At 42.0% G+C, this 13,249-nt stretch overlaps 1 protein-coding gene across 19 annotated transcripts in view; it reads left to right on the forward strand.

Moving 5' to 3' along the window:
- Positions 1–13,249, forward strand: part of dst (dystonin) — a 103,945-nt gene that overhangs the window by 75,048 nt on the left and 15,648 nt on the right. For 15 of the 19 annotated variants that reach the window (XM_056435906.1, XM_056435911.1, XM_056435907.1 and 12 more), the window contains 20 exons: positions 3,814–3,975; positions 4,174–4,344; positions 4,592–4,758; positions 5,585–5,744; positions 5,961–6,287; positions 6,438–6,522; positions 6,784–7,025; positions 7,146–7,352; positions 7,474–7,593; positions 7,733–7,840; positions 7,941–8,159; positions 8,236–8,439; positions 8,902–9,133; positions 9,520–9,746; positions 9,837–9,959; positions 10,063–10,164; positions 11,337–11,438; positions 11,772–11,945; positions 12,136–12,291; positions 12,536–12,733. In XM_056435906.1, the coding sequence (XP_056291881.1) occupies positions 3,814–3,975; positions 4,174–4,344; positions 4,592–4,758; positions 5,585–5,744; positions 5,961–6,287; positions 6,438–6,522; positions 6,784–7,025; positions 7,146–7,352; positions 7,474–7,593; positions 7,733–7,840; positions 7,941–8,159; positions 8,236–8,439; positions 8,902–9,133; positions 9,520–9,746; positions 9,837–9,959; positions 10,063–10,164; positions 11,337–11,438; positions 11,772–11,945; positions 12,136–12,291; positions 12,536–12,733 (3,486 nt within the window). The remainder of the gene's footprint in view (positions 1–3,813; positions 3,976–4,173; positions 4,345–4,591; positions 4,759–5,584; positions 5,745–5,960; positions 6,288–6,437; positions 6,523–6,783; positions 7,026–7,145; positions 7,353–7,473; positions 7,594–7,732; positions 7,841–7,940; positions 8,160–8,235; positions 8,440–8,901; positions 9,134–9,519; positions 9,747–9,836; positions 9,960–10,062; positions 10,165–11,336; positions 11,439–11,771; positions 11,946–12,135; positions 12,292–12,535; positions 12,734–13,249) is intronic. The other 4 variants (XM_056435914.1, XM_056435916.1, XM_056435925.1 and 1 more) reach the window with 1 other exon arrangement.

Genomic DNA, 13,249 nt, shown 5'->3' on the forward strand with positions numbered 1-13,249 from the left:
AGCAATGATACACTCTTCTCAAAGTGAAACATGAAGCTTCTGTGAGACAGTTGCTTTACAGGTTTGAGTCCATATTGTTCAGCCGGAAGGTGCTTATGTTGAGTTGTCTATTCAATCAAAGGTTTCTTGTCTTTGTTTAAGGGTGAAGCAGTTCTAGACCAAAACTAAAGTGCACATATGTGACAATGACAATGAACCATTGTTTCAGATCTTTGGTTCGTTGACTTTACCTCTTTTACAGTAAATGCAAATGCTTGGTTTGCTGGATAACAACTGAATTATCCAAACTCATTTTATCCGGTTGATTGTCGGAAAATACTTATATGATAGTGTATTAATACAAATATTTTTAAAGCAAAAATTCACAACAACAAGTTGTGCCAATTTGAAAGTCTTCACTATTTTCTGGCCTTTTTTGGAACTGATTGTCAAAATAATCACATTTAATCAATTATGAACACCATTGTATACAAACATTCATGCAAACAAGTCACTTGATATTCCAGGAAGCTCTCCTCCAAGTTTTACTTCATTTAATTAATGCAGTCCTTTAGTCTGTAGAACATATATATGGCACAGTGAGGGTAAAGGGACTGCAGCAGCTAGACTAAAAGTGTTATTGGCATACTTTCAAAAGTCTGAATATCCAAGTATCCAGGTTTCAGTAGATGCACATCCTTTTTTAAAACTTTTTAAATCTCTGTTAGCGTCCTCTTTTAGTCTCCTCCCATGCATGCAGATCTGGACAAAGAAGTTGGGATTGTTCAGCTTCTGACTGGGCTACTATGGTAAAGACAATCCAGGAAACAAAAATAAATGTGCTTCATTATCTCCCCTATTCTACTTCCTTCTCTTACTCTGGTCACTGGACATAAAAAGCGCCTTCATGCACTTGGCAGACACGTCGGTGTTAAATTACCTGGGACCTGTGCCTCCCTCAGCATTCCACAGTAATTAACAATATCTGCAGGGTCCACAGCAACCGTCCACAAGAAGAAAACAGAGGGCAAAGAGGGAGAAAAAAGGAAAAATGGGTATCTATTTCAGCATAGTGTGATGTCATCAGAGTGAGACCTACCGCTGCCTGCTGGTCTAGGTTTTTTTGTGTGTGAAGTTGAAAAGCTGGTGCGTATTGCTTCCCCTCCCCATTCCCTCAGTCACTGAATGAAAAAAAAGAAAAGTGAGTGATTGTGTCAGGGTGGAGAAGATGGCTTAGAAGTGAAGTCATATGGGCCATGCTGACATAAGGGGGTATTAGAAAGGAGGAGAAAAAAAGGGTCATGTGTCCACCAATCAACATGTGCCGGAGCGGCTCTCTGCACAAATAGAATTGTGGCAGATGTTGCCTGAATAATGAGCGGGGGCGGGGCATGAAATGCTCTGCCAAGAGGGTGTCTGTCATTGCAAGGGAGCGATGAGAGAGAAAGGGCAGGCTTTTTTGTTTATCCAGGAGTACCAGCTCTCCTCGGAACTACTAAAAACTGTTTTTGGTCGAGCCTTTCTTGTGGATATTTTCACTTTGCACTGGAGAATGTCCTGAAGCTCGCATGGATGCTGCAAGGATATCAGGGAAAAAGAAGCACTTTGGACCAGAGGAATAGTTTTGTCAATGCCGGGAAAAGAGCCGAGGGCAATATTCTTTGGATAGGTGACTGTATTGAAAGACTGAATTTTCATTCTTAATACGGATTATGAAGCTGCTATACAATCCTAGCATTTGTTTAGGTTTAAGGATTTTATATTGTTTGACATTTTTGTATTTCTAAAGCCTTTTATTTAAAGAAAATCTAGATCAACTTACTGGTGTTATTGCATATTTTATTTTGAAAGACATGTGGAAACATTGAGTATTTATTTCATAACTTCTCATTTAAAAAGAAGAACAAATATTTTGCACACTGTTTTGTTTCCCCGTGTAAAGTGGTCACATTGTGCTATTTTTTTAATTACTCTGTATGCACTAGAGCAACATATACCTCACAGGATTTCACTACATCCTTAATCTTTTCTTTGTAGTGATTTGTAACAATTGTATTAGCATGGGCAAACCGCTGAGTAGACCAGATTGCCTGAGACAAAACCCTTCCTGTGTGGGGAAGGGGGAGGAGGAGGACCTGAACATTGACGACTGCTATGTGCCCCAGAGGTCCATTTATGACACCGTCCGGCTCAACGAGCAGATAGACTCGGACTCTAAAGGCAGCCTTTCTTCACGGCACTTCACAGGCACCCTACCTTACACTCACCGCACGTTAGACCTCAGCAACCTGTGTGGAAATGGAGCTCTTTCTGCTTCCAGTTCATTTGAGCTCCGAACCCGCAAACCTGCCATGCTGGACGAACGTGCTGTTTTTGATGGACTTAGGCTCAATGGGCACATCATCAGGGTGACCGATACAGTGCTGCCAAAGTCACGTCTCCAGGGAGGAGACAAGAAGGATCACCCACATCAACGACGTTCGTGGCGTACTTTTGCCCCAACTAATTTGGGCGAGTATGCGAGCCGTAGTGGGACCTTGTGTTCCGGGAGTGTTGAGAGGCCGGGGTTGATCAATGGCAGGAAAGGGCAAAGTATGACCAGCTCATTGACATCTGAAGAGGACTCGGGTCTGTACAGCCCTACTGTGGAGAGGGAGCGGCATGCACATAGATCCCACAAAAGAGGAGGCCCCGGTACAAGGAGTCTCTCGTCTTCAGAGGCGATGCATATGTCCGGGGATTTGAGGACCGGGCGCTCACTCAGCTCGGGACAGGAGGAGTTCCCTTTCTCACCTGCAAGGGACAATCGGTCTCTTTACCACAGCAGCAGCTTGGTCCAGGAGCTGAGACAAACAGAATCGGTTGTGGTGGATCTCAATAAAAAGGATACCCTCAGCAACGGGGAACACAAATACTCCACAGGGAGGTTATCCTCAGGGTCAGCCTCCAGGACTCAAAACGACAGCTCTGGATGGCGTTCCAGGACGTTAACAGACTATGAAGAGCTGTCCACTGCTGAGCTATTAGAGGATGGGTCATCTCAGGACGACTGTGAGTTGGTCAGTGTGGTGGTGACACAGCCTGAGACATACGGAAACTCTGTAACTCTGCCCGTAGAGAGCCGGCAGCAAACAAAATCATGTACTGTGCAACAAGGAGCATCCAAGTACAACATGGAGGAGCTGGAGGAGTTTCTGCAATCAGTGGAGGCATGTCTGCCGAAAAGTTTACAAACGTTCCAGCACGCAGGAGAGCAGGAGATAGAGGCCTTACTGAATGCCATCGCTGCATGTCCTGAAATGAACCCGATGGGTTTTTACTCCCCACAGGTGCCTCATTTCTCTTCATTTGCTAGTTTGGTTTATTAGCTGGTCCAGCACGTTTCACTCGATATATCTGATTACACTTTGAGTGTAAGTAGGTTTTGCTCACTAGCTATTAGCTTGTGCACAGCTGTTATGTAATTGTTTCTGGAAGCTGCTCACTTGTTGGGGAGTTGTTTATACCAGCTCGATGTTTGACACCAAATACAGAGGTAACATCTTTGCAATCATGTCTCAGGATTCGGGATAACTTCCTGGCATTCATTTTCCTTTGATCTAAATCATTCAATTTAAAACAAAGAGATTTGAACTCAATGTTAAAGAAGGATTGTTCAGAAATATGATAATACTCTCTTAGTTTTGAAAAATTAAATGAAGCTAATAAGTCATGAAAGCTGTGGTCTTCACACTGGAACAGTAATCCAGTCGGTTTAATAATCCTCCAAATAACACGATGACATTGTAATTTCAGCATTTTAAAATTATGAATTCTGTTTCCATTTGTCTTTAGGCTTTTCAGAAAGAGGACATTGATCCGTTGCAGACGCAGCTACAAGACATCAGCTCCCTCGGCCAGAACCTGATCCAAAACGCTGCCAAAGGCACCAGCACCAAGCAACTCGAGGATGACCTGGAGGAAGTCAACACGAAATGGAATACCCTCAATAAGAAGGTAATTTGTTTCATACAACCGGTCAAGCTGGTTTCTCCTTGCTTTTGAATAGTGGTCATTAGAATTGAAATGACAAATATTGTCAGTGTAATGGCTCATCTGTTCATACTATTTGTTCTGGCTTCATGCTTTGATGAGTTACTGGGTGCAGTTTTAAGCTTTCAAAGGTGACATCTATGTTAACCATTTGGTCTGCAGATTGCTGAGCGTTCGGCCCAGCTGCATGAAGCCCTGTTGCATTGTGGGAGGTTCCAGGATGCTCTGGAGTCACTGCTCAGCTGGTTGACGGACACAGAGGACCTCGTGGCCAATCAAAAACCTCCTTCTGCAGAATTCAAAGTTGTCAAGGCACAGATACAAGAACAGAAAGTAAGGCGTGTCAAGCACATAAACACACACTAACAGTCTATTTCAATCTTTCCACTTAACACTAGAAAATCCACACAAGCTCATGACTTTGCACGTTGTCTTATTTAATTGACATTCATTGGTAAACACAAGTGTGGCACACAAAGCTTTTTGTTTAATAGGCACTTAAATTTACTGTTTCTCATCCTCAACCATAGCTCGCGGTCAGAGGCGCCCAATAACTCTCCTCCTTTGTTTGCCTTTACAGCTCTTACAGAGACTGCTGGATGACAGAAAGCCAACAGTGGAGCTGATAAAAAAAGAGGGAGAGAGGGTTGCAGAACTAGCAGAGTCTGTGGATAAAGAGAAGGTTGAAAAAGAGATCGAATGCCTGGGGCAGAGGTGGGACACCCTGCTGAAGAAGGCTGAAAACAGGTCTGTATAAAACACCTGTAATATTAAAATGTCTTCCAATTGCAATACTCCTTTGTGAGTCTGAATGAAATGTTGTTCGGATCTGGGTAAATTAAAAATGTATTAAGAATGTCAAACTCCTAAATTCACGTTTACTTTCCTCCTCCTTGAGCTTAAATGACTAGTTACATGATTTATGAAATGCACTTATTCCCTTTCTTTCCAAGAATTAGATAAGACTCTTATGTTTATATGAAATATGAAGTTAGCCAGCAGCTGGTTAGCCTAGCTAACCAAAAAACCTGGAGATATGGGAAACAGCTCATCTGTTTCCCATATCTCCAGGTTTTTAAACCTCCTTTTAAACGGAGCCGGGCAAGCTGTTCCTCTCGGTTTCCAGTCTTTGTGCTAAGCTAAGCTAACCGGCACTGTGCACTGAACGATCTAAGAGTTATATCATCCATCCATCCATTTTCATCCGCTTAATCTGGGGCCGGGTCGCGGTGGCAGCAGACCCAGCAGACTGACCCAGACTTCCCTCTCACTTTCCAGCTCACTCTGGGGGATCTCGAGGTTATATCAGTCTTCTCTCAACAAGAAAGCAAATAATGTCAAACTATTCTTTAAGTGGTAGTCATTAAAGTCTTTATTAGGTCATTTTGTTTGTAAGCCTATCAGGGAATAAAAAACTCCAAAATTCACTTACACTTTAGTCCAACTGAAGATGAACTCATATAGAGACAGCTTAGCCTACTTGCCTGTCACTCTGTTTATTACTGTGCTTTGCTGTTTATTACTGTGCTTTGCTGCTGATCCACTGCCTTTACTATCTGCATGAATGTTTCAGGCACAAGCAACTAGAGGTCATCTTAGTGGTCACTCAGCAGTTCCACGAGACGCTCGAGCCCCTGAGCGAGTGGCTCGGCGCTACAGAGAAACACCTAGCCAACTCCGAACCCATCGGCACTGAGACGGCTAAACTGGATGATCAGATTTCTCAGCATAAGGTAATATCCATCATATGTGGATGTTCTTATCACCCAATCAGTTTTTGTCCAGCCAATTTCAGTTTCATTAATTTGGCTCATCCCTTTAAGTTTGTGCTTTTCATTATTTCACATATGTTTTTCATTACATTTTCAGTTTCATATTTTGGTTTTGTGTGTGTGTTTTCTGTTTGTGTCATACTTCCTTGGTTTTTTTCCCCCATCCCTTGTGGCCAGGCGTTAGAGGAGGAGATTATGAATCACAGTAAAGACCTGTTACATGCTGTCAGTCTGGGTCAGAAGCTCAAGTCTGTGAGCCCAGTGGACGAAAAAGAGTCCGTTCAGTCCAAAGTGGACTCCACCCAGGCCAGATGCATAGAGCTCCAGGAGCGATGCAGGAGGAAAGCCGAGATGCTGCAGCAGGCTCTTGCAAACGCCCAGGTGTTTGGAGAGGACAAAGTGGCCCTCATGAACTGGCTTAACGAGGTGTACTCAAAGCTGAGCCAAGTGTCCGTGGAGGACTACAAAATAGAGGTTCTTGAAAAGCAGCTGGCAGAACAATGGGTATACACTCTTCGGGCCATGATGTTGTCCTTTTATTTAAGTTGCATCAATCATGTTCCACTTGATTTGAGTGATGTGTGAGTCGTGCCTGCTTTTCAGCGGAATGTTTGTTTTCACCCTCAATGACTTTAGGTTGTGTTTTCCTTTTAGGCACTACAGAGTAATATTGTGTTGAAGAAGAAAAATGTGGATCAAGCCATATCTAATGGGATGGAGCTTCTGAAGCAAACGACAGGCATGTCTGACTTTACGACTTTCCTGTCACAGTTGATAGTGTTGAATGTCAGCAAACAGTTTTGTCTCTGTAATACACATCATAAGGCTTCAACAGTAGCCGTTCAACAGTAGACAAGCCTTTTTCTAAAACAGAAATCTCATATCTGCTACAGAATTTGTCCTTGCATGACTCTGGAAGCTAGCAGCATAATATTACTCCCTAAAGCAGCAGTACAAAACTCCGTGAATTAATATAACATTATTGAATCTCTATTCATAGGTGATGAGGTGGTTGTTATCCAAGGCAAACTGGATGGAATAAAAACAAAGTATGCTGAGATCACCTCGATGAGTGACAGCGTTCTGAAGACATTGGAGCAGGTTTCGGGTCTCTCTAGCAAGCTGCAGCAAACCCACGAGGACCTGAGCTCCTGGCTCGAGAAAGTAGAGGCTGAGGTCAGCGCTTTTGCTGAACAGGAGCCAGCTGGCGAGCAGCTCGTTCATGCACAAAGCAGGCAGACGGTAAGAGTGTCAGGTTCAAAAAAGAGAAATAAATGCCAAATGTAATTGTTTAATATCTCTTCTTTAAAAATACATGTCCTTAAATATGTTAAAGTTGGTGTTTCATGTAATCGTGTCCAGGCCTTGTTGAAGGAGAGCAAAGACCAAAAATCTGGGATGGACAAGCTGAATGAGTTGAGCAGCTCTCTCCTGGATCTGATCCCCTGGCACACTCGTGAGGGTCTGGACAAGCTAGTGACTGAGGATAATGAGCGATACCGAGCCGTGTGCGACGCCGTCACCCAGCAGGTCCAACAGATCAACGCTGACATCCTCAAGTCACAGCAGGTAAGCCCGGAGCAGCCGATAAACAGCTTTTTCTTTTTCTTCTACTTCTACTATAATATCCATTTTTAATTAAGAGTTGAAAGGTTTTCTGCAATGTAAAGTTATTTGTGTCTGTTTCCAGTTCGAGCAGGCTGCAGACACTGAACTCTCCTGGCTGACTGAAGCGGAGAGGAAGTTGCTGTCGATGGGCGAGATCCGGCTAGAGCAGGACCAAACCACATCCCAGCTCCAAACACAGAAGGTTGGCCTATCATATTGACTGTGTGTGTGTGTGTGTGTGTGTGTGTGTAGATAGACACAGGCCTTCATTTAAACAAAATAAAGTAAACAGAGCTTTTGTTTAGTAACATCCAGTCAAACTCACTCTACCGGTTTTCTAGATCTTCTCCATGGACATCATGAGGCACAAAGATGCTGTGGATGATATTGTGAAAACGGGAAAGGCCATCCTGAACAGCAACAACCCAGAAGAAAAAGAAATGTTGAAGGTAAAAACAATTTATTTCCAATTTTTTAAATGGGGAGATTTTCATTTTAAAAACACACACACACACACATTAAAGGGTCTTTTTTTCCTCTGTCAATCAGGCCAGGATCCAGACTCTCTTGGAGAAGTACAGCATGGTCAGTCAGCTGAACTCGGAGCGCTGTCTGCAGCTGGAGCGAGCCCAGTCTCTGGCCAGTCAATTCTGGGAGACCTATGAGGAGATGTGGCCGTGGCTTCAGGAAACCTTGAGCGCCTTCAGCCAGCTGCCGCTGCCCTCCATTGAGTATGAAACACTCAGGCAGCAGCAAGAGGAGCTCAGGGTAAGAGAAGAAGATGCTCAGCACAACACTTGCATGCAAGCAATGATAAGGTTAATACAAGTGATATCCTCTCCAGCAAATGCGAGAGCTGATTGCGGAGCACAAGCCCCACATTGACAAGATGAATAAGACGGGGCCTCAGCTACTTGAACTCAGCCCAGTGGAGGGAGTGCCCATCAGAGAGAAGTACACCGCTACGGACCAACTCTACACCAAACTCAAGGCCGATGTCAAGCAGAAGGCTGCTACTCTGGATGAGTCCATCTCCAAATCCACCCAGGTGAGGAGCAGTTTCTGTGTGTATGTTTCTGTGTGTGTGTGGTTGTGTGTGTGTACATATATATATATATATATATATACATAAGCCTTTTTGCTATGTTTTAAAAATGTTTTATTATAGTATTGTTTTAAAATAGCGATTGTAAGTAGCTATAACGTAGTTTTTATTAATAAGAAGTACGTCATTTATAGAGCTGTATTCATACAAGAGACATAGCTCAAAGTGCTTTACTTATTTTTTTAAATTGCAATGCATTCAAGAGGTCAACACATTCAGTAAATGCAGTCAAAAAACATACTAAGAACAACACATTAATATGTTTCCAGCTGTTTGAAAATGTTCACCGGGCTTATAGGTTTTATCGGATTGTTTTCTAGGAGACAAACATTTCTCCAGCTGCCCATATTACGTTATAACGTATATTTATAAACTGAGGTGTTTCCTCTCTTCATTCTCCACCAGTTCCATGATAAAATTGAGCCGATGCTGGAATCCCTGGAACGGATCGCTGAACGCCTGCGAAAGCCTCCGTCCATCTCAGTGGAGGTGGACAAGATCAGGGAGCATATTACTGAAAATAAAGCCGTCTCTGTGGATTTGGAGAAGCTGCAGCCGTCTTATGAGACACTGAGGCAGCGAGGCGACGAAATGATTGCACGATCGGAAGGAGCAGACAAGGACATTTCTGCCAAAGGTATATTATTTTATGTTAGTTGTTTTATTCCCTTGTTTTTGCTTTTTAATGCAATGCAGTCAGAAGGTTTATAACCTTAAAAGGGCATTGGTATGATTAATAAGAGCTAATACGATAAATAGTGCAATAAAAGGTGAACAGTCACTGTCCAAATCATTAATTATTCTCCTATCCCAACATGTGTTTTCATTCTTAAAATCCTTGGCTTTAGATCTTAACTGGAGCTTTGTATCAGACAGTTTGGTTCACTGGACTGCTAAAGCTTTCTTCCAGGTGTGACTTTATTAGGATGCCATTCTTTTTTTAGGGATTAGTAAAAATGAAGCTTCAAGAGACCTGTACATGTGTACTTGATTCATTATATATTCCTTTATTTCCCCCACAAGTTGTACAAGACAAACTGGACCAGATGGTGTTCCTCTGGAGCGACATCCAGGCATTACTGGAGGAGCGGGAGGCGAAGCTGCTGGATGTGATGGACATGGCGGACAGGTTCTGGTGCGACCACTGTGCTCTCATCGCCACCATCAAAGACAGCCAGGACCTGCTGAGAGAGCTGGAGGAGCCCGGAGTCGATCCATCAGTCGTCAAACAGCAGCAGGAGTTTGTCGAGGTAGACAGATATCCCAAAAATTAAATTCCTGAATCAATTAATAGTGTTGGAGCGCTTCTTTGTTCGAACAACTGCTTTTGGTTTCCACAGGGATTTAGGGAGGAGATCGATGGTCTGCAGGAAGAGCTTGATGTGGTTCAAAACCAGGGTGCAGAGCTTATGATAGCCTGCGGGGAACCTGATAAGCCCGTCATAAAGAAAAGTCTTGAAGAGGTAATAGATAACATGCATACCTGTTCGTCTCCACTTTCTGTGCCCATGTGGTTTTCTTTACTTCATGGTTTTCTTTGCTTCATTACATGTGTGATTCTTCCAGGTGAATTCAGTGTGGGAAAATCTCAATAAGACTTGGAAGGAAAGAGTAGAGAGGCTGGAAGAAGCCATGCAGACTGCTGTGCAGTTTCAGGATGGCCTACAGGTACGCTGATCACTGCTTCTTTGTATTTGAAGAACATACAGGACTGTCTCAGAAAATTAGAATATTGTGATAAAGTTCTTTATTTTCTGTAATGCAATTAAAAAAACAAAAATGTCATGCATTCTGGATTCATTACAAATCAACTGAAATATTGCAAGCCTTTTATTCTTTTAATATTGCTGATTATGGCTTACAGCTTAAGAAAACTCAAATATCCTATTTATAAATATTAGAATATCATGAAAAAGTATACTAGTAGGGTATTAAACAAATCACTTGAATCGTCTAATTAACTCGAAACACCTGGAAACACATTTTCAAATGTTTGATTTTGTTTTGCTGTTATAAATCTTTTTTTTTACTTGGTCTGAGGAAATATTCAAATTTTATGAGATAGGATTTTAGAGTTTTCTTAAGCTGTAAGCCATAATCAGCTATATTAAAAGAATAAAAGGCTTGCAATATTTCAGTTGATTTGTAATGAATCCAGAATGCATGACATTTTTGTTTTTTTAATTGCATTACAGAAAATAAAGAACTTTATCACAATATTCTAATTTTCTGAGACAGTCCTGTATTGTGGAATTATCCTCTGAATGAATGTCGTGTGGGTAAGATGTTCAGGCAGTCATACAGCCCTTTTCATTATTGTTATTTGTCTCCATTGTATGACTGACTATTGAGTATCCTTGTCCATGGAGACAAATACATGCATTTTAAAGTTAAACACACAGAGGGAGCCAGTTTTTAATGACACCCCAGATAACTGTGATTTTTTTGATTGCACTGCATTTACCTTATACAACATTTAATGAGAGTTCTATTAATTTGAAAACAATAAACATCAACCACAGTGTTCACCATATTTTACTATAAGTTTGACGTGTAAATAAAGTTTTTCTAAAATCTTTTTAAGGTGGGAAAGGACGAGTCCTCTTTATGACTCCTTTAATTCACACATGCTTAAAGGTTACGTACACTACGTTTAACATGATAGTATTTAGGTTCAGGGCTTTATTGTTTGTCCACCTCATGTGTCCACCATATCTATTGACTACAGACCGACTGTCGACTGTAAGATTGAATAACATGACACTAGATGTGAAACCTAACTCCCTGTGCACTAAGCTTTGTTTTCTCCCAGTAACAATAGTTTCCCACCTTGTATACAGGGTATGTTTGACTGGGTGGATATTCTTGAGAGCAAACTGGATACAATGTCACCCGTCGGCACAGACCTGGAAACTGTGAAGCAGCAGATTGTAGAACTCAAGGTCCTGTCTTGTCTTTATTTTTAAATATATAAGAGCAGGATATTCTTAGGATTAACTTGTTCTCTGTCTTATCAATGTTCTTCTTCTTTACTGCAGTATTCACTGTGACAAAGGCTTTGTCATACAACAGCTGTGTTTATGTTCAGTGCCTCAGTTAGTACAAAAGCCCTGGAAAGCATAGCTTCATAAACTATTCACACTGTCTTTGATGAACAATAAGACATATTGTGTCCTGAAAAGACCCAGCTTGTAGAGTCAGGTGTATTCTCCTCATAGTTTTGTACTTCTGTTGACTGAGTGGGTTGTTGCCACTGTATGTGCTTCATGTTTCAGGAGTTCAAAGGAGAGGCCTACCAGCTGCAGATTGAGATGGAGCGGCTGAACCACCAGGCAGGCCTCCTGCTGAAGAAAGTGACGGACGAGGACGATCGTTCCGCCATCCAGGAGCCGATGTCTGAGCTCAAGATGCTCTGGGAAAATCTGGATGAGAAGATCATCAGCCGACAGGTCAGAGAAGGGCAACAGCTTCATTCAATGTGGCAATATGCTTTTTCAATACAGTGTGTAATAACTTTCTATGGACAATAAAACAGACTCACCAATGGCTTAAAGACTGTGGAACATGTTGTATTTTATGCTTTTCAAGTGTTTTTTTACGCGCTGCAATATCTAATGGTTTAATCTGTCATTAATCCAGCACAAACTGGAGGGAGGCCTTCTGGCACTGGGCCAGTTTCAGCACGCACTGGACGAGCTGCTGGCCTGGATGAGCCACACAGAGGAGCTGCTCAATGACCAAAGGGAGGCGGGAGGAGACCCCAAAGCTGTCGAGATAGAGCTCGCCAAGCATCACGTACGACGACAAGTTATTTGGGCCTTTTCTCCATGCAAATTCAAACAAGTTTCAGAAGTCAAAGGTGCCTTTGTACGACCATGGGATGAGCATCAAAAAAGAAAGGAAGCAGTAGATGTATCATCCTGTTCCAACATGAACTTTCTTTTTTAACCCAGGCAGTTTTTGTTTTGTCCGTGCTTCAAATCCATCCACCCAACATCTCGCTACTCACGGCTGCTTTATCTCTGCTTTATCTCTACAGGTTCTCCAGAACGATGTGTTTGCTCATAAGGCAACAGTCGAGTCCGTCAACAAGGCTGGTAAGGATCTGGTGGAGTCCAGTGCTGGAGAGGAAGCTTCTGGTCTGCAGAGCAAACTGGAGCACCTGAACCTGCGGTGGAAAGACATCCTGGAGAAGACGGGACAGAGGAAGCAACAACTAAAGAGTGCTCTGCTTCAGGTATAGAAATCATTTTCACCACAACTCTAATAGGCCTTATTTTTAGAATTAATTCCCTTTCATAATTTGTGATTGATTCTTTTCTCCCATGGGAGCAAGTCAATTACGTCATAATATATTTTTGGAGGAGGGATTCTTTTTTCTGCCCCTCTGCCCTCTTTTGCTTTCTATGTATAACTTTTACCTTTAGCTTTGGTATGAGGAACATAAATATTAATATATATATATATATTAATATTTATATATATATATACACATATATATAAAATATGTCCTGGATGTAGACTTATTAACTAGATACCAAATGAAACCTTCTTTAACAGTTCATTTAACATATCAACAACACTTTCCAATTTTTCTAATGTTTTGATAAAAGGCTTAATTTAACTTTAGTCTTTCTAATTGATACTGCTAAATAGCCACTTTTGGTAGCTAAGTAATGAATAACTCGGATATCTTCCTTTCTGAACTATAGGCTGCTCACAATGAATGTGTGTGACACCGTTTGTCCTGACT

This window comes from Pseudoliparis swirei, chromosome 17, assembly GCF_029220125.1.
Source record: "Pseudoliparis swirei isolate HS2019 ecotype Mariana Trench chromosome 17, NWPU_hadal_v1, whole genome shotgun sequence".
Classification (NCBI taxonomy): Eukaryota; Metazoa; Chordata; class Actinopteri; order Perciformes; family Liparidae; genus Pseudoliparis; species Pseudoliparis swirei.